The sequence below is a fragment of the Colobus angolensis genome, unplaced genomic scaffold (genome assembly GCF_000951035.1).
Source record: "Colobus angolensis palliatus isolate OR3802 unplaced genomic scaffold, Cang.pa_1.0 Scaffold230, whole genome shotgun sequence".
NCBI lineage: Eukaryota > Metazoa > Chordata > Mammalia > Primates > Cercopithecidae > Colobus > Colobus angolensis.
Genome location: NW_012115489.1, coordinates 2,662,535 through 2,687,083, shown reverse-complemented (window position 1 = coordinate 2,687,083; position 24,549 = coordinate 2,662,535). Strand labels below are relative to the sequence as shown.

The following is a 24,549-nucleotide window of genomic DNA, read 5'->3' as shown; positions in this document are numbered from 1 at the left end:
TGTATGGTAATGCAAAAGCAATGTCTTGCATTTTTTTCATACCATAAGTACCATATGGTCAGTGAAAAGCTCTTGTACATAAAAAAATGCTTGTTATAGAAAATAGCATGTAAAAATTAGGTTTAAAATAATGATTGTAGCTGGGCATAGTGGCTCATGCCTATAATCCCAATACTTTGGGAGGCCAAGATGGGAGGATCCCTTGATCCCAGGAGTTTGAGACCAGCCTGGGTAACGTAGGGAGAAGCGGTCTCTATTTTTAAAAAATTGTGTATTTTAAAGGTTTTAGGTCTTTCTATCAATACTGGAGTTTACTAGACTCTTTCGTAGATATTTCTGCTGCTCTAGAAAGAAATAAGCAGCAAAATTACCAGGTACTTTGTGTAAGATTTAAACACGCGGAAAAAAAAGGCAAAAAAATTACCAGATGCTTTTGTTTATGTGCGTGTAGAGAGGAGAGCAAGTGAACACACATATTGTTTGAGGTTCCTAGCAATTATTGTATGATCTTCAAATCTTTGACAGGTTAAATTTGTTAAATAAACCCAGATCTGTGATTAGTAGCACATATATTAAAATGATAGTTTTATAGACCCACCAAGTCCTCTGTAAAGGTATAACTTTTGGTTTATGAAATTAAAATGGTTTAGGCTCTAGTTTTGAGGAGAGCAGTACTATCTTAGGGAGATAATTGAGTAATGCATTCTCAGGTATACTTTTATGATTTGAAGATGGTACTGGGAAAACAAATGGTTATTCCTTAGAAAAAATACTTAACCATGCTTCCTTTTCTTCTGAAGATAACATGAACCGAAGAAGAACTCCAAGTTTTAACCATCCAATTCCCAAGGCTTCAGGGATTTTCAGCATATTGCTGGTCTTTTCCATCTGTGGTCTTCGTGCCTCTGCATCTTCCCTGTTCCAAATAATTTTAAGTTAAATGCTGGACATTATATAATTTCATTTATAAGAGGAAAGGGGTTTTTTGTTTTGTTTTGTTTTGTTTTATATGAGATGGAGCCTCGCCCTGTCACCAGGCTGGAGTGTAATGGCGTAATCTCAGCTCACTGCAACCTCTTGACTCCCAGATTCAAGTGATTCTCCTGCCTCAGCCTCCCAAGTAGCTGGGATTACAGGCATGCACCACCACGCCTGGCTAATTTTTTGTATCTTTAGTAGAGACAGGGTTCCACCATGTTGGCCAGGCTGTTCTCGAACTCCTGACCTTGTGATCTGCCCGCCTCGACCTCCCAAAGTGCTGGGATTACAGGCGTGAGCCACCGCGCCTGACCAGAGGAAAGGTTTTTAATATGGGAATGAAATTAGGAAGGTGAGAACATCTAGCTTAATATCTGAAATAGGATGACCCATTTGAAACTTTCAGCACTTTAAATCACTTTTTCTCTAAGATATGTATACTCATATTGCCAGTTTAAATCAATTTGTTATATTTGATCTGTCGCACAGTTTAAAGAAATGCATCTTTCCTCAGTCTTTTGTTAAAATATTACATAATTGAGTTTACAATTTGTCATTCTTATGCTTTGTTTCTTTCTTGTAGTGCAAAAAAACACAACTTATCCCACTTGAAAACCTCATTGCGTTTAAACAAAGCCAACAGAAACTAACACATAATTTATTTGAACAAGGTGATGGTGGACACCTTCAACTTCTAAAGGTCAAAATAGAACCACCTGAAGTAAGACAAAGAAAGGACAGTAAAAAAAGGCAAGATTTAAGTGAAATTTTATTTAATAATATCATATATCAGGAAGTTCATTATTATTTAAAATCACACGGTAATCTGGTTGTCTCCTAGGCTATACACAATTGCACATTCAGTTTTCTTTTCATGTGTCATGCATCTGAACACATGTGAGAAAAATTCCTATTTTGTGAGACAAATACTATAATATTTTCTCATCGTATTAAGGAATTCTTTCCTACCATTCGTAGACTGGAGGATTCTTTTACAGTGTCTGTAATAGGATGAACAGTCATCATTTGCTTCTCAAATATTTGGTACAATATCCCATATGCAGTAGTCCTCCCTTATTCCCAGGAATACATGCCAAGACCTTCAGTGGATACCTGAAACTGCAGACAGTACTGAATCCTATTATATATTTTGTGTTTTTCTATACATACATACCAATGATTAAGTTATAGATTAGGCACAGTAAGCAATGCACAATAACTAGTAATAAATTATAACAATTATAACTATATTGTAAGGCAAGTTATATGAATGTGATCTCTTTCCCTCTGTCTCTCAAAATATCTTATTGCACTGAACTCATCTATTTTCGAATCATGGTTGAACTCTGATAAACTGAAACCTTGGAAAGTGAAACCATGGATAAGGGGGGACTACTGTATCATCCAATACTTTGAACCAATCATCTTACCATATTCTTCAGACTCTTACAGTAAGCAGGAGGGTAGGTGATGTAAATTGTTTCAGGGCACTAAGAAATGTGTATGTGAAAAGCAAGGCTGTGACTTCTAGTGAAGAGCATTTACTGTAGTGTTTTACCACATATATTGATTGGTAGATTATTACTAAGTCTAGAAAATACTTTATTTATTTTCACATTTAGCAGACTGTAGAATCTGTTACTAGTGCTCTCTTTCCAGAAATGGTCTTCTTGTTTCCATTTGTTCCCTCTTAAAATTTAGTCTTCCCCTTAGCGTTTTGAGACCTCTTTCCTCCTTGCTGTGATTTTGCTGAGGTGACTAAGTGTGCTTAATGTCTTCAAATAGACTAATGGAGGTATCTGATAGGGTTTCTGGCACCAGCTGCAAATTCACAGAAAAGAGAGTTTAATAATTATCTAAGATGTGTAACCCTGTCCTTAGATTCCAGTGACTAACATAGAATAGTCAGTTCAGTATTAGAGGTTCTAGAAATAAATTTCATATTTGATGTTTTGCTTATATTTGCTTGTATTTGCAGAATGTCTTGCTAATTTAATTAAATGCTATTGAAAAGAATTTATGAACATAATTTTGTTAACTGTATCCCTATATAGCATGATAAATGAAAAGCAAATGTTGCTATAATTGTAAAAATATGTTTTATGCTATTATGTTTAACAGACAAAGGAGAAGAGCTGAGAAAGAGCTGCAAGAAAAAAAATCTGAGAAATTGAGGAGAAAACCAAATGTGACTTTTCGACTAGAGAATTCCATAATTAATAACGATAATTCAGAAATCATTAAGAAACCCAAGGTATAGAAAAACTGCTATTGATTCTTCCCTGGTTTGCATGTACACTGAGTTTGGTATGTCTTTGTGGTTTATCTAGTCTGATTGCTGGGAGCTTCTGATTGTGATTAGGAGGATCTTTATATCATTCACTATATCAGTCCCTGCTGCCTCCCTCCACAGAGCAGTAGACTTAGAGTTCTGAATGTGAAAAGCAACTTGATGGTACATCAAAAACTGCAGTTTAGAGCATCTGCCTATGTGGCCTTTTTTATATTTGAAATCACCCTTTGCTTATTTCTATGACATCTTAACGTATATGTTATGTTATTTGGGCTTCTCCTAATACAGTTTCACCCTTCTCTGAGATTCCTCTAGGACTTCCCAAACAGGTTTGTTGTGTAAACTCTATTTTAAGTCAAATCTTTTTTAAAAATTTAATTTATTATTATTTTTTAGAGATAGGGTCTTGCTCTGTTGCCCAGGCTGTAGTGCAGTGGCACAAATATAGCTCACTGCAGCCCCTACCTCCTGGACTTGGGCAGTCCTCCTGCTTCAGCCTCCCAACTAGCTGGGGCTATAGGTGTGTGCCACCATGAACAGCTAATTAAAAAAATTTTTTTGAGAGGTGGGACCTTGCTGTGTTGCCCAGGCCGGTCTCCAACTCCTGACCTCAAGTGATCCTTCTACCTCAGCCTCCTAAAACACTTGGATTATAGGTGTTAGCCATCATGCCCAGTGTTAAGTCAAGTCTTTTTAAATATACCTTCTGTATTTGGTGACTGTCTATTTTTGCAACAACAGATTAAATAAAGAGAAATGTATTAATAGTTTTGTTTACATTGATTTTTTAAAAGGCATGCTTTTTCAGTCAGTCCTCAAGAGCATGTCTAGAGGCACTTAGTACAACTGTTTGTTGAGTCCATGAAAGATTTTTGACAGGATGGTGTACTATTTGAGTATTATCAAAGCTACTCTGTAGGAGAGAGTTGCACATGGTAACCTAGGAACCTTACATTAAATTGGTAATGCTTTTTTATTGTTTGGCTTATACATTTTCTTAACTCATTTGTAGAGTTACTTCAATAGAGTAAATAATTTGATGGAATAATTATGCCTAGAATGATGGAAATTGAACCTATACATGAGAATTCAATCTTCATAGCTATTGAGTATTTTTTTACAAAATAATACATGTCTTTGAGTTGATCATAGATTAATCCTGTGGGAATTCATTTAGGAACAAGAAGAACATTGTGGTTCCCATTCTTTGGATGACTTCGACATTCCTTTTGGTATGTATGTGTATGATTAATGTAATGTCTAAGTTTAGAGTTAAAATTAGCTTTTTAGAAATATGTACAATATGAAAATGAGGCTACCTACATTTCTGCCCAGCTGACTACAAATTCAAGGGTTCCTATACTCTACCCCCCTCAACTCAGGTTTGGTAATTGACTAGAAAACCCACAGAAATTGGGAAAGCACTTTACTTATGATTACAATTTTATTATAAAGGATACAACTCAGGAACAGCCAAATGGAAGAGATGCACAGGGCAAGGCAGTGGTGGGGTTGGGCAGCACAGGGCTTCCATGCCCTCTCTGGGATGGCCACTCTCCTAGCACATCCATGTATTCAGCAACCTGGAATCGCTCTTAACCTGTTTGCTTCAGGATTTTTATAGACTTTTCAGTTCATAGGTATAATTGATTAAATCACTGGCCATTGTGATTGAGCTCAATCTCCAGCCCCTTCTCTTTCCCAGATGTGGCAGTAGGATGGGTGAATTGGGGGCTGATCATTCTAACCCTCTCATCATGTGGTTGGTTCCTCTGGTGACTATGCCCTATGCTAAAGCCATCTAGGGGCTTGTGAAGAGACACCTCTAGCATATACTTAGGTGTGATCAAAAGGGACTCGTTAGAAATAACAGACACTCCTATCAGGAAATCCCAAGATTCTGAGGACCTGTGTGCAAGAAACTGGGTCTTTGTAGACCAAATATACATTTTTCATTATACCACAATGCTCCATAATTGATACTGTCTTATTCTACCTAGTCTTCCTGGGTGATCTCCCAGAGAAATCCACATGTAAACCCAAACTCTCACAGTAGACTTTGGAGTTTGGTTCTCTTTCCTCTTGAGTTTTTCCACTTGCGTAGAAATTACCTCAGGTACACCATGTGAATTCTGAATTCAGTATTTCTACTCTGCCCTGACTGTTTTTTCCTCCTATGTTCTCTTTCTCCATTTGTGTTGATATCAGCCTAAGCCAGAAACACGTGATTATGAATTCTGTCTTCCCTTTTATCCAGTCAATAACCAATTCTTACCTATTTTGCTTCCTTTGTAATTCTTAAATTTATCCTGTTTTCCCATCCCTCACCATTACTAGGTATATCCATTCAAACCTATTTTCCACACACTGGCTAGATTGTTTTCCTAGAATATGAATCTGACCCTATCATTTCTCTGCTTAACAGCTTCTACTGGATCTTCATTCCCAGAAGAATATCTAGGTTTCTAAGCTGGACATGCAGAGTCCTCAACAGTTTTGGTTTTGATTCTACCATGTCTTTGAAATTCAACTTACATAACACTTCATTCAGAAAGCCCATTTTAGGCTGGGCATGGTGGCCCATGCCTGTAATCCAGCACTTGTGGGAGGCCGAGGCGGGCGGATCACTTGAGGTCAGGAGTTTGAGACCAGCCTGGCCAAAATGGCTTAAACCCCATCTCTACTAAAAATACAAAAATTAGCCAGGCATGGTGGCGGGCACCTGTAATCCCAGCTACTCGGGAGGCTGAGGCAGGAGAATCACTTGAACCTGGGAGGCAGAGGTTGCAGTGAGCCAAGATCATGCCACTGCACTCCAGCCTGGGCAACAGAGCCAGACTCCATCTCAAAAAAAAAATTTTAATAACATCCTGACACCCCATATTTTACTTCCATTGAGTTAGGTACTGTGCTGCTGGGCTCCTGGTAATATGTTAGCTTCTCAATGATTACTTCCAATGTTTTGTTATATTTAAGAAATGCTACAAGATGATAATACTTCAGCTGGATTGCATTTCATGGCCTCTGTGAAAAAGAAAGCTATAGGAAGTCAAGATGCAAGTACAAATACAGACCCAGGTAAATGCTGTTTTTCTTTTTAAAAAATTCATATATTTTGATATAATTGAGTTATCTAGACTTTTCCTTTAAGGCAGTGATTTAAAGGGAATTTTAAATTACGAGATATGATTTACTCCCCCTAGATTTTTCTCTCTAATCTTGGTATATACTTTAGAAATCAAATTTATAACTTAGTAAAACATAATAGAGACTTTTCTTCAAAATTGCCATAGATTACATCCTAAGTCAGTAAAAATAATGCTTTGAATTTGGATTCTCTTTGTTATTAATTACCTTCGCTGGAATTGCATGTCCAAGGTTGGGAGGCCTGGGACTGTGGCTAGTGAAGGTGAGCTAGGAAGGACTGGATTGGGTTTGGTGAGGGAGGGGTGTGTAACTATGTCCAGGAGTAGAGGAAATAAGTGTTGGAGGACCTATTATTTGGAATGTTTCCTGACAAATTTCCTCTTTAATATTGTTTATCATTATGAATAGCATCTTGAATAGTGCTCTACCCATTGTATCATAGTAATTCTTTTTTATGACTTTTAGTAAACTGTTTCTTTTACCCATGTACAGAAACCTTGTACGTGCTTTTTAGCCTCTCTAACTTTATGTCTTAAAAATGTAATCATTGTAGAATATTTAGGTAATTTAGCAATCTATGAAGAAGATGAAAATTAACCATAATCACACCACTTAGCAATAATGGTTTGATACTGTTTTTTCTTTCAGTCTTTTGTGCATTTTACATAGTTAGATACAGTATATAGCATAGGTGTCCTCCCTTAGTATCTAAACTCTCATTGTCCAGATATTATGGCTGTCTTCTCTAGCTTTTCCATGAGAGTTTAGTTTAATCCTCCTAGGTCCCAATGTTGTTTTTTTCCAAGTACCTGGGGATGCTCTTAAATTAGAGTGTATCTTTAATATATTATTTATTTTGTTATTTGCATCATAGTATGTTTGCTGCAGTGTTGAAGGCAGTTCATCTCTAATGTATTCAGTATTATTGCATATTGAATGCTAACTAATGAATTAAATGAATATTAATAAAAAAGATATTTAAAATGCTTTATATGTAGTAATCCTTGATGAGTTGTTATTTAAGTATTTAAGAGTTGTTTAATGATGTTTGGTCTAGGACACCTTTTTATTAGAAAAATTAGATGGGCTAGGACACCTTTTTATTTCCATTTGGAATACTGTCATAAAGTCTCCTGGAACTGGAAAATTCACTATTTAGCACATTTGCAGAAGTGGATTAGATTTGCATTACAAGGGATACCTGTATTTTGTATCCTGTTCATTTCACTTTGATTTATATGTATGGCAAACATGTCCCTGTGTCATCAAAGAAATACTTCATAAGCATATTCCTTCTTCCAGCTATACATTAGTTTCCAGTTTTTTCTCCTACAAATTAGGCTTCAATGAATATCTTCCTGCATAAGAGACTTTTTTGGTTATTACTATGACTTAGCTAACCTTTTTAACTTTGCCAATCTGATAGGTCAAAAAAAGTCATAATAGGCCAAGCACAGTGGCCCACGCCTGTAATCCCAGCACTTTGGGAGGCTGAGGCAGGCGGATCACGAAGTCAGGAGACCGACCATGCTGGCTAACATGGTGACGCCCCATCTCTACTAAAAATACAAAAACAAAATTAGCTGGGCGTGGTGGCGTGCACCTGTAGTCCCAGCTACTCGGGAGGCTGAGGTGGGAGAATGGCATGAACCCGGAAGGTGGAGCTTGCAGTGAGCTGAGATCGCGCCACTGCCTGGGTGACAGAGTGAGATTCCGTCTCAAAAAAAAAGAGAAAAACAAAAGTCATTATTTAAATTTGTATTTCTTTCTGAATGAAGTTGAGCATGTGTAAATGTTTTTGATATAAATGATGAGTCTGCATTTGAGAAACTTTTTTTTTTTTTTTAAGATAGAGTCTTGCTCTGTTGCCCAGGCTGGAGGCTGGAGTGCAGTAGTGCAATCTTGTCTCAAGATTGCCTCCGCCTCCCAGGTTCAAGCAATTCTCCTACCTCAGCCTCCCAAATAGCCAAGGTCTTCTGACAGGTGACTTCCACTGTGCCTGGCTAATTTTTGTATTTTTAGTACAGACAGGGTTTCACCATGTTGTCCAGGCTGGTCTCAGACCTCAAGTGATTTGCCCTCCTTGGCCTCCCAAAGTGCTAGGATTACAGGTTTGAACCACCACATCAGAACTGAGAAACATTCTTAAATGTTCATTATCTAAGCATATCTTTGAGAAAGCCTTGAAGGTACATTGCTTTTGTTGTTAAGTGGTTTATTGAAGTTGGCAGCTATTTCCTGAGTCTGCTGTTCATCTAGGTGAAGGCCCAAGATATAAATAATAATAAAATTTGAAATTACATTAATTATTTAAAATTACATTGTTAAGCTGTCACTCTATGTTTCTACCTATCACCTTCTATGCATAAGATCTAATTATCTGTATTCATATATTTTAATTTTTTCTTGTGTTTGTGAAATTTTTTTGTTTTCTCTTTTTGTCTTAAATTTTTTGATGTGCTACAAGATAAGTAAGCTACTTCTCAAGAAGTTGTTTCTCAATGTGGTACCAAGCAGCAAATCATTTCTTGCACATCATGTGTGATTTCTTTTTTTTCTAAGAGCAGTATGACTTATTAAAGATATATCTGCATGATGCCAAAGCTAGTCACTGTCCCCCATAAGAAAGTAGTTAAACCAGTCAATTAAGAGAGAATGATTTCAGTATTTTTCTTTTTCTTTTTTTTCTAGTTTTAAGTGGTTTAAATTCAAACTTTGGTAATAAGTACTCAATACGAGTTACATTTGAAAATAGTGCTTTATTGAAAAAACAATGCTCGAAAATAAGGCTAGAGGCCTAGAACAAAAGGCACAGAGTTAAACTGTCTGATGATCTCCTGTGACAGGCCTGTTTATTTTACTGTTAAATAAGAAGCAGTTAACATTTGTGAAATTTAGATGTTAAAACACTTTAAGTGGTAAAATATAATTATAAGCTCTGTGAATATACTATATACCACTGAATGATACCCTTTTAAAGAATGTGAATTAGCTGGGCACGGTGGCTCACACCTGTAATTCCAGCACTTTGGGAGGCTGAGGTGGGCGGATCACGAGGTCAGGAGATCAAGACCATCCTGGCTAACACAGTGAAATCCCGTCTCTACCAAAAATACAAAAAAATTAGCTGAGCATGGTGGCAGGTGCCTGTAGTCCCAGCTACTTGGGAGGCTGAGGCAGGAGAATGGCATGACCCCGGGAGGCGGAGGTTGCAGTGAGCCGAGATTACGTCACTGCTCTCCAGCCTGGGTGACATAGCGAGACTCTGTCTCAAAAAAAAAGAAAAAGAGAATGTGAATTATGTTTCAATAAAGCTGTCAATAAAAATAAGCAAATAACAAGAAACTGTTCAAAGTAAAAAAAAATTAGTTATAGGTTAATCTCCTAAAATCTGGTTTTTTTTGAAACTTCCCTAAAGTAACCAAACGTGACTTAATATATCTGATATAGAAATAGGAAATTTTAGCATTTTCTTGATGTAATTTAGTTACTTTACTGTTCTTGTGAATCATTCATATGAGAAAAACAATAGCTTGCATTCAATTATGAATTACTCTAAATTACCCTTAGAATAGAATTTGCTTTAATTATTTATACGCATGTCACTTCTACTTAGATTTCAAGAAGTACAATTTATGTTGTTTGTTGCTAACTTGTTCATACAAAGTTGATGGTTTGGAGCAGTTTACAGTGTTTTTCTTAAAGTTCCTGATTATTTCTTTTTTAATTTTCAGAACATGAGCCTTTGAATGCTCCTCAGCTCTTGGTCCCAGATGTATATCTAAATCTGAAGCTTTCCACTGAAATGTCAGAGAAACCTTTGTCACCCTCAACACCTCATACAGTAGCAAACTTGGTTTGTGTTTTATTCAGAAATTTTAATAATACCTTTGCACTAAAATGTATTATGGTCATCTAGACATTATTCAATTGTGTAGATGAAATGAGGCTAAAAATCTCATCTAGGTAGTTTTGTAGTAAAAGTTCAAAAATTAATTTAAGCATTGTGCCAAAAATATTGTAGACTAAGATCAATAATACATACTTCCTGCTCCTTTTCCCAAGTTGGGCACATTCAGGCCCTTCTTTCCTTGTTATTAATAAGAATTAAGAATTAAGCCTTTATTTGGGGGGACAAAGTGACCATATAGAGTAAAAAGAATGTAACCCTCTTTGATTTTATGTGTTTTGGCTCAGGTTGGACATACTTATATAAATGTGATTGACATTGAAGCTGATGATCTTCTACAGGAATTACCTGTGAGAGAAGAGCCTTCAAATGATAATGTTATCAAACAGCAAAGCGATCATCCAGCAGTTCCATCGTCTACAGAGTTACATTATATGGCAGCTTCAGTTACTAATGCTGTTCCCCCACATAATTTTAAGAGTCAAGGTAATTTTTTCCTACTTTTAAAACAAAAATGATTTGAAAAGTTCTTTAATATAGCATTGTTATCCCTACTCACATCTCTTAGCTCTCCTCCTAAAACCCACTGTATTTTTGGATGTTTATATTCACAGAAATGTTCTGTTAACCTTCTCATTACCTTATTTAGAAGTTTAGAATCAGTCTTTGAATGCTTTTCATATTCTTGATGGAATCAGCCAATTCCTCTATGAATTTATTTTCCAAACCTGCAGAAGTAGCTCCAGCTTGTTTGGATGGAAAAAGCTTGAGAGCAGGCATTACAGAAGTGAAGGAGCCTAGTGTCACCTCACCTACACCATCAGACGTACAGCAGAACAAAGGTAAACAGCCAAGAGGTATAGCATGACCCTCTTCTGAATTACTGTTATATTGGAAACAAGCACCAAAATTTGGTAATTGCAAAAGAAACCAGAAAAAGAGTTGTCCCTTGCCAAGGAGCATGGGGGCAGATAGGTAAATGAAGTAGAGACATGATTCCAAAGCTGGGACCCATGGATGTTTTGTAAAAAGTCACAAATCTGTTTATGCATATGTCTTTTCTCAATTATTAAGGCTAAAAATAAATATTCTGTGTGAGTTCATGAGTGTTTTGATGTTAAAAAGCGATTCTTACATTGTAAAAGGTGGGAAATTATCAAATAGCACACCGAAAATAAACAGCCATGGTAGCCAACAGTATTTTTTTTCCCAACTTTTATTTCAAATTCAGGACACATGTACAGGTTTGTTACCTAGGTATATTGCATGATGCTAAGGTTTAGGGTATGATTGGACCCATCACCCAGGTAGTGAGCATAGTACCCAATAGGTAGTTTTTCATCCCTTACCTTCCTCCCTCCCTCTCCGTCTCGTAGTCCTCAGTGTCTGTTGTTTCCATCTTTGTGGCCAGGTGTACGCAATTCAATAGTATTTATAAATATTCAGTTTTATAGTCAGGTTGCATTATGGTAACTTTTTACAAGATTTAGAAGACTATATATATTTAAATTTTTAAATAAAATACATATATATGTGTGTATTGTTGTGTTTTAGAGACAGAATCTTGCTGAATTGTTCAGACTGGGGTACAGTGGTGCGATTATAGTTCACTGTAGCCTCGAACTCCTGGGCTCAAGGGATCCTCCTGCCTCAGCCTCCCAAGTAGCTAGAATTATAGGCAGACACCACCATGCCTAGCTAATTAAAAAATTCTTTTTATAGAGACAGGGTCTCACTATGTTGCCCAGGTTGGTCTTAAACTCCTGGTCTGAAGTGATCCTCCCGCCTCAGCCTCCCAAAGTACTGGGATTACAGGCATGAACCACCACACCAGCCTAGAAGAATATCCCTCCACAACCTGAAGCTACTACATCCTGTGACTGGTTAGTTTAATCCAATATGCAATCAGACTTCCTGCAATAGAGACCTAAGTCTCCCCTAGGTTCCACAGTGGTTGTGAGGTATGGACATAGCCAGCTCTGTGGTTGCAAGATGCTTGGACAGAGTCTAGCTCTGCCTGATTATTGTAAAATGACAGTGGGCACTCAGGAGACATGAGGAGCAAGGAAGGGATGGGTTAGGATGTGTTAGGGCATGTGTATTACAGCTGCATGTACAAACAAGTACCAGCATTTCAGATTTTAAAGCCTTCATCTTCTCTCTCCTGTCATGGGGCTGCTAAGGTGCATGGGTGGTGAATGGAGGATGTATGAAGCTAGCAATCTTTCAGACAGGGGAGGTATGTGGGGAAGTGAACAGAGCCTGGCTTTTAGATTCAAATAGAACAGACCTGGATTTGAATCCCAGCTCTGTCACTTAATAGCATAGATACGTTTTACAAATCAATTAACTTCTTTGATCCTCACTTGTATGTCTGTAGGACACACCTCAGAGGGTTGTCACGAAGTACATCTAGCCAAGTGTCTGTGGCTGCTTATGTACCCTGTTGGTTTCCCTTCATTTTCATGCCAATCAACTTTTGAAGTTCTGGCAGACAGGAAGTAGATTTTTCTCTCTGTGACTCCTGAGTATCTTAGGCCAGCATTTCAAATGACCATAAACTACAGATTAATTTCATTTATCAATGAGACTGGGTTTATAATCAACCTTTTGGAGTTTCCTTACAGGGGGAGAATGCCTGGTTGCAAAAATTTATCAGTGGACCCTTGTACTCTAATTACAGAGAAGAACTTTAAAAGGAAAAGTTTTATATTTTGAAATTAAATTCTGTCATTTTACGTAATATACTTTATTATTTGTTTTTTTTTTTTTTGAGATAGAGTCTCACTGTGTCACCCAGGCTGGAGTGCAGTGGTGTAATCTCGGCTCACTGCAACCTCTGCCTCCCAGGTTCAAGTGACTCTCATGCCTCAGCTTCCCGAATAGCTGGTACTACAGGCATGTGCCACTACACTAGACTAGTTTTTATATTTTTAGTAGAGGTAAGGTTTTGCCATGTTGGTCAGGCTGGTCTTGAACTTCTGACCTCATGATCCACCCACCTCAGCCTCTCAAAGTGCTGAGATTACAGGTGTGAGCCACCGCGCCTGGCCCATAATATGCTTTAGAAACTCAGAATATAATCACACATTAGAGTTGACTGGGATTTACATTACAGGAAAAGGTGAGGAGAAGGGAGGGACAAGGTCACTAGATGCGTACAACAAAAAGCCAAGCAAACAATAAATTTCTGTTTCAGTGAGACCTGCTCATTATTTTTTGAATGACAGTAGCATCTTATTTTGGAAGTCATCTCCCATTAGGAATATCATCAGTAATAGCAAGCAGAGTTTTGCTGGGCCTAGAAAGAGCATTGCAGGGTCAGTGGAACTCAGTGTTTAACATTCTTGGATGGGTGATTTCTCTATGAGTCAGTGGAAGCGGAACAGGTTCTCCAGAGAAAGGGAAGCTAGTTTCATTATATATTGAGGACGTTCTGGGTTTTGAGCATGTACTTCTCTTTTGCTGTATTTTCCACTTGGAAGTTTGTATGCATCACATTCTTTCCTGAGAGTGATTAAAGCTGATGCTTCAGGCTGCTGAGAAACAGGGATAGATAGATGTAAAGTACTGTGAGAGTCAAGCTAAAAAGGGTAGGGCCAGAACAGGTAGGGAAATACTATATAACTGCCATTGCCAATGTTGCCATTTACTATTGTCTTATCATGGGAAGGTTCATCTTAGACTGGGACTGAAATATAATAAGCACTATTTATATTTTTTTAGTCGTTCACATTTTTTCAAAGTACTTTGCCACATAATGTGATCTTCACAAAATGCGTAAGTTAGGTAGGGCAGGCATCATAATCTTCATTTGACTGACTCTTCATTCAATAAACATGAAGTTAAAGACCATATACCAGGGCTAAAGAAGAGAGAAACACCAGGCTCTCAGTCTGCGGGCATGCCTACAGGGGAAAGGAAAGACAGACATATAAAAAGATGATTATGATACTGCTTGGTAAGTTCTGCAGTGACGGGATGAATGAGATTCTTGGGTAAGACAGCATGGAATCCATCTCGGGGGATGACTGGGGGCTATTTGGAGGAGAGACACCTAAATGGAATCTTAAAGGAAAGTAGGTTTTAGTGAGAGAATGGGCCTTCAGACAGACAGAATAGATTTTGCAGTAAGTTAATGGAACTTTTTTAGTTTGAGAAAATTAAAGTTGGGCTGGGTGTGGTGGCTCACGCCTATAATCCCAGCACTTTGGGAGGCTAAGGCGGGTGGATTGCTTGAGCTCAGGAGTTTGAGACCGGCCTTGGCAACATAGTGAGACCGTGTCTCTACAAGAAATAGAAAAATTAGCCAGGTGTTGTGGCACACACCTGTATTCCCATTACTCGAGAGGCTGAGGCAGGAGGATCGCTTGAGTCCAGGAGGCAGAGGTTGCAGTAAACCAAGATCTCATCACTGCACTCCAGCCTGGGTGCTAGAGCTAGACCATGTCTCAAAGAAAAGAAAATTAAAGTTCATTATGCCTGGAGTCAAATGGAGTAGTATTTTGTTTGTTTGTTTAAAGAAATAGCAAGAGATGAAGCTGGAGAGGTAGACAGTGGAAAGATTATGTGTGCCATTGTCTGTCATATGGAGGCATTTGGACTTTTAAAGTGAAGGCATTGGAGACACACTGAAGAGTTCTGGACAGAAAAGGAACGTGATTTCTGTTTTTAAAAGATCTCTCTGGACCTGGTGTGGAAGATGGACTAGATAGGATAGAGATAAATTACAGATAGCGATATGATTTGGGGTCTATTTATTGTGAAAGCTTCAGCCAAGTAGTGGTATTAAGAATGTAGGCGTTTAGCAGGTTGAATCATCAGTACTTGTCACTTTGGATCTAAGAGAAAGAACGGAGCCTCAAGTGACTTTCTGGTCTCTGGTTTGGGCAACTGAATGGTGGTGCTGTTTGCTGAGCTGCGGAACAAGGAAGAGGGAGCAATTTGGAGGGGCAGAAGCAATGAATTCATTTTTATGTGCTTATGGGACAACCTAACTGGTATGTTCAGGATATGAGGAGCTGGAGCTAAAAAAGACTACCATATGGATTTGGGAGTCATCTTTCATCAATGACATAACTCAGAGAAAGTGGGAAGAGTAAGTAGAGAAGTGAGTTCAGGCTGGCAGCCCAGGAAGTACTGACGGGTAAAAGGAATGGATGGCAGCAGAAGACGTATGAGCAATACAGGCCAGAGGAGACCCAGACATCAGAAGAAGAGTGCATTTAAAAAAGGTGTTGCAGACCAGGTGCAGGGGCTCACGCCTGTAGTCCAGCACTTCCTGAGACTGAGGTGGGAGGATTGCTTGAGCCCAGGAGTTCGAGACCAGCCTGGGTGACAGAGCGAGGCTCTTAAAAAAACAAAAAAAAGGAGGTGTTGCAAATTTGGCAGAAGAATCAACTGAATTTAAGAAGAAGAAGAGTCATTGGCTTTGATTTTGGTTTTAGGAGGTTTAACATTTGCCTGAGATCCCATATAAAAGTCAGTAATAGCCAATATTGGGGCCAGCTTTTAATGTGTGATTTTTTGGTTTTCAAGTAGAATTTGAAAAAGTCATTAAAAATATTAAATTTGCTTTTTGATGAAGTGTATGTTTGTAGCAAGGAATGAAAGTAATATTCAGACTTTCCTTGTGTGTGGAACTTTGTGGTAGTAATGTATTCTTATCCCAGAAATCAAGAAGCTGAAAAGGAATTTTTAGGTATATTTAATTAAAACTGATTTGGAAAGTAGTGTTGTGTTGGTTTAAAATGAAGTCATCAAAAAATGAGATCATCAATAATACCTCTTCTTTAATTATAATCAATTCTGCTTTGACTCTTATTAATATTTAGATCTGCCAAAACCAGAGTTCCGATTCAAAGGACAGAGCACGAAGTCAGACTCTGCGGAAGATTATCTGTTGTGGAAACGGCTGCAAGGCGTCTCTGCAGCTCGCCCTACACCAAGCTTTGCAGCTCACCGACTAGAGCATCTTACCGCTAAGCTTCAGAAAATTGACAAGCAGTTGCTAGCAATACAAAACATTGCTGAACAGATAGAGCAGGATTTCCCCAAACCTGAAGTGCTAGATCTACATTGTGATAAGGTAGACTACCTTTATTTTTAGTTCTTTATTTGCAACTGAATTATTAGATTTGTAGTGTGATATAACTTTGGATACTTGATTTTTCAAAATAATGAGAAGTTTATTTTCTTTAAGCTAGGGTTTATCAACCTCAGCACTATCGACGTTTGAGCCAGATAATTCTTTGTTGTGGGGGACTGCCCCGTGTGTTGTAGAATATTTGGCAGCATCCCTGGTCTTTACCCACTGGTTTCCAGTGGCACTGCTTCCTAGTTGTAACAGTCAAAAATGCCTCCAGATAATGCCAAATGTTCCCTGGGAGCCAAAATCACCCTCAGTTGAGAACCATTACCTTTAAGAAGTAAACCCATGTATAATGCTATTATCATAAAATGAGTTGGAAAATATTACCCTCTCTTCTATATTTTGGAAAATTTTTTATAGGATTGGTACTATTTCTTCCTTAAATGTTCGGTACAATTCAGTGAAGCCATCTTCACTGAAGATGCTTAAAGTTTTGTTTCTTGGGACATTTTAAAGTATAAATTTAGTTTCTTCTGTAGATACAGGGCTATTCAGCTGATCTGCTCTAAATAAAGCTTTTTCTAGAGTCCTCCCACACAAAAATGAAGTAAACCCATGCTTCCTATCAAGAAAAGAAATATATGAATTACAAAACTAGAATTGATTTTAAAGGAACCCCGCTTATAATTATCATTTTCTTCTGAAAGATTTTTATACTTTTATAAATATTATTGTCCTTCTATTTGGAGTTTTTGTGAGTTTCTTTTAAATATTTTATATAAGAGAGTTAGTAGTCAGTTCCTTAGAAATTTTTCATATCTTTTTTTCTTTTTATTCTTGACTCATAGTCTTGCTCTGTTATCCAGGCTGGAGTGCAGTGATGCGATCATGACTCACTGCCGCCTCGATCTCCCAGGTTCAAGCAATCCTCCCATCTCAGCCTCCTGAGCACCTGGGACTATAGGTGTGCACCACCACTCCCAGCTAAGTTTTTAAAATTTTTTCGTGGAGACAAGTTTTCCCTATGTTGCTCAAACTAGCCTCGAATTCTTGGCCTCAAGCAGTCTTGCCTTGGCCTCCAAAAGTGCTGGGATTATAGATGTGAGCCGCCATACCAGCCTAGTTTTCTATATCTTTAAAAGGTAGACATACAAAATAAATTAATGTTTATATATAATGACAGTTAAATAAAATAGGAAGTCTCAAAAATTATTTTGCACATTTTGTCCTTTTTTTTTTAAAGGAAGAACAATTTATATCAAAAAGATTAGAGAACAAATATTATGTTACAAATAACTGGTTAAATGAGACCATGGTTGGGTACTTGAGGCCAAGAGTTTGAGATCAGCCCAGGCAACATAGCGAGACCTCATCTCCATAAAAATAATAATAAGTCAGGCATGGTGGTGTGCACCTTTAGTCCTAGCTACTTGGGAGGCTGAGGTGGGAGGATCACTTGAGCCCAGGAGTTCAAGGCTGCAGTAAGCTATCATTTGCCACTGCACTGTAGCCTGGGTGTCAGAGCAAGGCCCCGCCTCTTAAAAAAACAAAAAACAAATGTCTTAAAGTCTAATGGAAATGCAAAATAGTCTGCAGGATAAGAATTCCGTTATTGACTTACCTTACAAATATTCCAGTTTGCTAGTGTGTTGACATTTAAAAAATGTATTTATTAGGTTTATAGTACACCTTTAATCCAAACATTTAACACATTTAAAAATTAAGATTAAGCATATGTGAAACTATACTGAAAGCATATGAAGCAGGACTACGACTAAGTAAAAATATTAATACTAAGTAATGATATTATGATGCTTATTTGGTTGTTTTCCTCTCTTTTGGGGGGTAGATTTGGGGTTTCACCATGTTGCCGAGGCCAGTCTCTAACTCCTGGGCCCAAATGATCCTCCCACCTCAGCCTCCCAAAGTACTGGGATTACAGGTGTGAGCCACTGCACCTGGCCTGGTTTCTGTTTTTTTTTTTTAAACCCAGATTTAGATCTTCACATCCAAATAAATGTTCAGCATCAAAGCAGTTGTTGGAACTCCTTACTTCAAAGAATCTCTTTTGAAATTGCCTTTGAGCTAGTTTAGTATTCATTATCTACAGCCAGATACTTGATTATACCCAAATCTAGTCTTGATCCTGGTTTGCTCACTCTCAGAAGAGTTCATGAATCATTAATTCCTTCAACAAACATTTATTGAGCATCTACTGCATATTAGGCCCTGTGCTAAATTCCAGGAATAGAAAGATAAATAAGGCATAGTACCTACTCTCAAGGAGTGTAAAATCTAATAAAAGAAGATAGATGTATATACCAATAAATACATACATACTGGGTCTAATGAGGCACATAGATATGCCTGGCGTGTTGTGACTAGATGGGGTAAGTGAAGCTGTGGCATCAAAGAAGGCTTTGTAGTGGTGACTCAAGCTGGTAATGAATTGGTATTCATCAGCTAATTAAGGAAAGACTGACAAAATATTGTGAGCAAAAGAGAAAGGTACCAAATGGCATAGAGTGTTTGGGGAGCTGTAAGAGCATTACTTAGAGGTAGAAGTTAGTGGGATTGGACTTTAAGACATTTGGCAGTAGAGGTAGGAGAAGGGAGACAAGGAGGAACAGAAAGCATTTACTATGTCAAGCCATTGGGATTTTATCCTATAAGCAGGTAGTGGGAAACCACAGAAGTAAACAGTGAAGGGAGATGATCAGATATGCAGACAGTAATGTGGAGGGTAGATTGGAAAGGATAAGTCTGGGAACAAGGAGACCACATGGGTTACAGTGGTTCCACATCTGACTGCCCATTAGAATCATCTAGGAAACTTGTTAAGAATGCAAATTCCTGGGCCCCATTTCCCTGAAATTCTGATTTTAAGTAGGTCTGGTTAGAGCCCAGGAATCTGTGTTATTAACAAGCTTCACAAATGATTCTTATGCTGCTAGCTCTATATCAGGTCCACTGGTAAGTGTTTGAGATCCACTAAATATCTATGGCAGGAAATAACAATGTGCCTGAATTTGAGCGGTAAGAATGGAGGGAAGGCATTAATAGGACTTAGAGATTGATAAGCCGTGGGAAGGTGAAGAAGACAACAGAGATTCACAGTGGTGTCCAGATTCCAGCCTCGGTGAATGGTGGAGCCATTTTCCAAAGTAAGGAAGAGGAAGAGGGGTGTGTGTGTGTGTGTGTGTGTGTGTATGTGTGTATTGGGGGAGGGAAGCACAATGATTTATATCAGGGACATGACAAATTTGAGGTGCTGTGAGATAAGTAGGTAGTTCCTCAGAAGCAGCTGAGGAACTACAGCTGGGCTGAAGTTACAGATTTTGGAGTAATCAGTTAGGAGGAAGTTCAGTAATCAGTTAGGAGGAAGTTCAAATCATGATAGCATAGGTGCTCCTCAGAGAGCACATAGAGGAGAAAAGAAGAGGGCAAAGAATCTTGTAGAAACACTGCCTTGTAAGGATGAGGATTCAACAAGACTTGAGAACAGTCTGAAGTCATAAGAGACTCAGGAGAAAGCCAGCCAAAGCAGGAGTTGCAGGAGGGAATTTCCACATATCTTAATGCTTAATGGACTCCTGTCCATTAAGCATTTGAACTCCTGTGCCTGTCAAGATCACTCAGATACCTTTTCAGAGTATACATTCTATCCCTGCGGAATCTGCTGGGGAGGTGGAGATGGCATGGCATTTTGAAAAGGCTCTCAAAAATTCTGATAGGGCTCCTCTCTCAAGCCTTTTAAGACTTGAAGGTAGGGACAATGTCTTTTGCTACACAGGGTGGGCATTTAATAAATATTTGTTTAATGATTGTTTTTGCTATCTTAGTTTTGATTCTGGCACTAATAAAATCACATTTACATACTAAAGATTCACCACTAGAACAGTTATTTATAATTGTGGCAGAAGGTTGGGAGACAATTTCAAAGGAAGAGTTCCAAAAGCATTTGCTCAGAGCCCCTAAGTACAGTAGTCCCCTCTTATTTGCAGTTTTGTTTTCTGAGGTTTCTGTTACCCTCTGTACAGTATAAGAAGATATTTTGAGAGACAGAAAGAAATCACATTCACATAACTTTGATTACAGTATATTGTTACAATCATTCAATCAATCTTATTCTTAGCAATTATTAATCTCTTACTGTGCCTAATTGATGAATTAAGCTTTATCATAGGTATGTATGCATAGGAAAAAACATAGTATACAATTGGCACTCTATATCCATGGGTTCTGCATCTGACAGTTCAACCAAATGTGGATTGAAAATATTTAATAAAAACAAAAAGGATGGTTGCATCTGTACGGAACATGTACAGAGTTTTTTCTTGTCATTCCTAAACAATATGTCATAACAACTATTAATATTTAACATTTACGTTGTATTAGATATTGTAAGTAATCTAGAGATTATTTAAAGTATATGGGAGAATGTGTATAGGTTATATGCAAATACTGCACCATTTTATATAAGGGACTTGAGTGTCTGTGGATTTTGACGTCAGGAGCCAATCCCTCATGGATACTAAGGGACAGCTATAAATAAGGTTCGGTACTACCCACGGTTTCAGGCATCCACTGGGGGTCTTGGAACATATCTCCCAGAGAAAAAGAGGGTATTTAGTCTTCTAAAATGACCACTTTGAAGGAAATAACGTTAATTTTGTCTACACACACACACAATTTATTTATTTAATTTATTTTTGAGATGGAGTCTCACTGTGTCATCCAGGCTGGAGTGCAGTGGCGCAATCTTGGCTCACTGCAACCTCTGCCTCCCAGGTTGAAGCAATTCTCCTGTCTTAGCCTCCTGAGTAGCTGGGATTACAGGCACCTGCCACCATGCCCACCTAATTTTTGTATTTTTAGTAGAGACGGGGTTTTGCCATGTTGGTTAGGCTGGTCTCAAACTCCTGACCTCAAGTGATCTGCCTGCTTCACCCTCCCAAAGTGCTGGGATTACAGGTGTGAGCCACTGGGTCCAGCAGGTTTGGTATATTAAAAAATGCTCTCACATTGTTATAATGTACACATAAATACAAACATCTTCACTTGCCTAAGAAAACAGCTTAGAGTCCTGGAAGAGGCCCAGGGATACTCTGGGCAGACACTGAGTAGTAAGTAGTCTTGAAGACTTGAATTGACCATGTCATGCCACTAAAAAAGTCATTGAATCTCTCTGGGCTTTGTTCTCTCCTTTTTAATGTGAGTTTGTCTAGATGGTAATTAAGGTTCTTCTTCATTCTAAAATTTTATGATACAATTTTCCTGAGCCTCTTAAAAGTTTATAACTCAGTTAAGCTACAAATAAGTAAAAATTTCCTCTGCTTTATTGATCCCTACCATTTAGGTTATATTGGATTTAATCCCATTTCTTTTACTTTTGCATTAATGCAAGTGTTTAAAACTTACATAAACTTGTTTGTTTTTTTGAAATTATCAAAGTATTACCATTGTTTTGTTGTGTGTGTTTTTTCTACAGATTGGACCAGTGGATCACATTGAATTCTCTTCTGGCCCTGAATTCAAAAAAACATTAGCCTCAAAAACCATTAGCATTTCTGAAGAAGGTTTGTAGGGGCTGACAGGGACTGGCTGAAGTCTTGCTTTAGTTGACCTGAGAGAATAAACATTGCTTTGTGGAGTGCCAGAAGTAGGAATAGTTTTCATATGTGAGCTTAACTCATCAGCTTCCCATCTTTTAGATAAGGATTTTTTTTTTGTAATGTGATTAGCTTCCACCTCAAAGCCTTTTTTTTTTTTTTTTTGAGAAGGCAGTAACCTCCTCTGGATTTCATACCAGGTTGGGGCAAGTATGGCCTGGAGCTCAGTTTTTGTGGATTCCAAGCCATTGGCCTCATAGTGCTGAGGATTGCACAGAACTTTGTGCTGAGGTTGCTGTTTGTCTGTGATCATCAGCTGAGCTGGAATTTGAGGTTCTGGTAAAATGGCCAGGCAGTGGTGAGGTATTAAGTTTTTTCATTTTTTATTGAAAGAATGAATTTGTTTTTACTTTCTACTGTGTGTGTAGTTTATACCTGTGTTCTCTTCTCATTCAGTCTTGTCAGTCTTTTCAAAAACCAGTGTTTGTTAATTCTCTTTGTTTCTCAGTTTCCTTTTTCATTAATCTTTATTATGTCTTCTATTTGGGGGGGATTAACTTGTTGGCTTTTTTCTAACTTTATTTTTTCTTGTTTTCTTTTTTTTTTTTTTTTTTTTTTGAGACAGAGTCTCACTCTGTCGCCCAGGCTGGAGTGCAGTGGCCAGATCTTGGCTCACTGCAAGCTCCGCCTCCCGGGTTAACACCATTCTCCTGCCTCAGCCTCCCCAGTAGCTGGGACTACAGGCGCCCGCCACCTCGCCCAGCTAGTTTTTTTGTATTTTTTAGTAGAGACGGGGTTTCACCGGGTTAGCCAGGATGGTCTCGATCTCCTGACCTCGTGATCCGCCCGTCTCGGCCTCCCAAAGTGCTGGGATTATAGGCTTGAGCCACCGTGCCCGACCTAGACAATCTTTTTTAACCAGCAAGCATAATCAGTATTCATTTATTGTATTTACTGATATATTTGTGCTTATTTCTAATATCTTATTTCATGGGTTTTTTTTTGCCATTTTTTCCTTTATTTTTTGTTCTTCTTTTTTGCCTTTTATTGGATTGAGTTTTCTATATTCTCTCGTTCCTACTGTATTGATTCAGAAATTATACATTTGATTTTTAATTTTTAGTGGTTATTCTTGAATTTTTAACATTCATAGTTGAGTTAAAATTTAAGGTGAAGTTGGACATGGTGGTGCATACCTGTAGTCCCAGCTATTCGGGAGGCTGAGATGGGAGGATCACTTGAGCCCAAGAATTAAAGATTGTAGTATGCTATCATCACACCTATGAATAGCCACGACACTCCAACCTGGACAACATAGTGAGACACCATCTCAAAAGTTTTTTCTTTTTAAATTAAGGTGAATATATCTACCTCCCAAACAATAGAAGGACTTTAGACCTTTTTAGCACTGATTTGTTCCCTCCATCTTCTCTGATACTGTTTTTTTGTTTGTTTGTTTGTTTGTTTGTTTTTGAGAGTCTTGCACTGTGGCCCAGGGTGGAGAGTGCAGTGGTGTGATCTCAGCTCACTACAACCACCGCCTTCAAGCAATTTTCCTGCCTCAGCCTCCCGAGTAGCTGGGACTACAGGTGCACACCACCACGCCCAGCTAATTTTTTCTATTTTCAGTAGAGATGGGGTTTCACCATGTTGGCCAGGATGGTCTCAATCTCTTGACCTTCTGATCTGCCCATCTCGGCCTCCCAAAGTGTTGAGATTACAGATGTGAGCCACCGACCCAGCCTCTGATACTGTTTTCAAATATTTGTAGATCTACTCTGTTTTTAACCCTCCCATTTTTAGTTCCCCTTGCCTTTTATTTTTTAAGTCAGTGCTTAGTTAGGATTTCTCCACATTTGTCATTTTCTTTGCCAACAATTACTTCATTTTAAAATTTCTAATTTAAATAATGTAAATATGTAGGCAACAAATGTATAAAACCAAAACAAGTTTCATGACACCTTTTATTGCCTGAGATGCTTTCTGATATTTTCTCTTCTCCGCTATTGTTGCCCACAGTTGCTTCTTGCATCCACTTCTTTTTTTTGTTTGTTTTTTCAGATGGAGTCTCACTCTGTCAGAGTGCAGTGGCATGATCTCGGCTCACTGCAGCCTCTGCCTCCCGAGTTCAAGCAATACTCTGCCTCAGTCTCCCAAGTAGCTGGGACTACAGGTGCCTGCCACCATGCCTGGCTAATTTTTTGTATTTTTAGTAGACATGGAGTTTCCCTGTGTTAGCCAGGATGGTCTCAATCTCCTGATCTTGTGATCCACCCGCCTTGGCCTCCCAAAGTGCTGGGATTACAGGTGTGAGCCACCGGGCCCAGCCATATTTCTTTTATTTACCTTCTATTGGAGTAGGAATGATTCTTTAGTATTAAGATTTAACTTTGGGTACTTTTCACCCATAATATTTTGAAGTACTGCTTCCTCCCCATTTTTTCTTTTCTTTCTAAAACACCTATTAGAGGTGTGTTGGACCTTCTCACTCTGTTACTTATATCTTTTTTTTTTTTTT

General features: G+C 38.2%; 1 protein-coding gene across 1 annotated transcript in view; it reads left to right on the top strand.

Annotated features, from left to right (window-relative positions):
- Positions 1-24,549, top strand: part of LOC105513499 (chromosome unknown open reading frame, human C5orf42) — a 154,390-nt gene that overhangs the window by 92,255 nt on the left and 37,586 nt on the right. The window contains exons 34-41 of the mRNA XM_011944376.1: positions 1,562-1,728; positions 3,100-3,232; positions 4,449-4,503; positions 6,248-6,349; positions 10,153-10,274; positions 10,670-10,814; positions 16,163-16,416; positions 21,911-21,998. Of these exons, the coding sequence (XP_011799766.1) occupies positions 1,562-1,728; positions 3,100-3,232; positions 4,449-4,503; positions 6,248-6,349; positions 10,153-10,274; positions 10,670-10,814; positions 16,163-16,416; positions 21,911-21,998 (1,066 nt within the window). The remainder of the gene's footprint in view (positions 1-1,561; positions 1,729-3,099; positions 3,233-4,448; positions 4,504-6,247; positions 6,350-10,152; positions 10,275-10,669; positions 10,815-16,162; positions 16,417-21,910; positions 21,999-24,549) is intronic.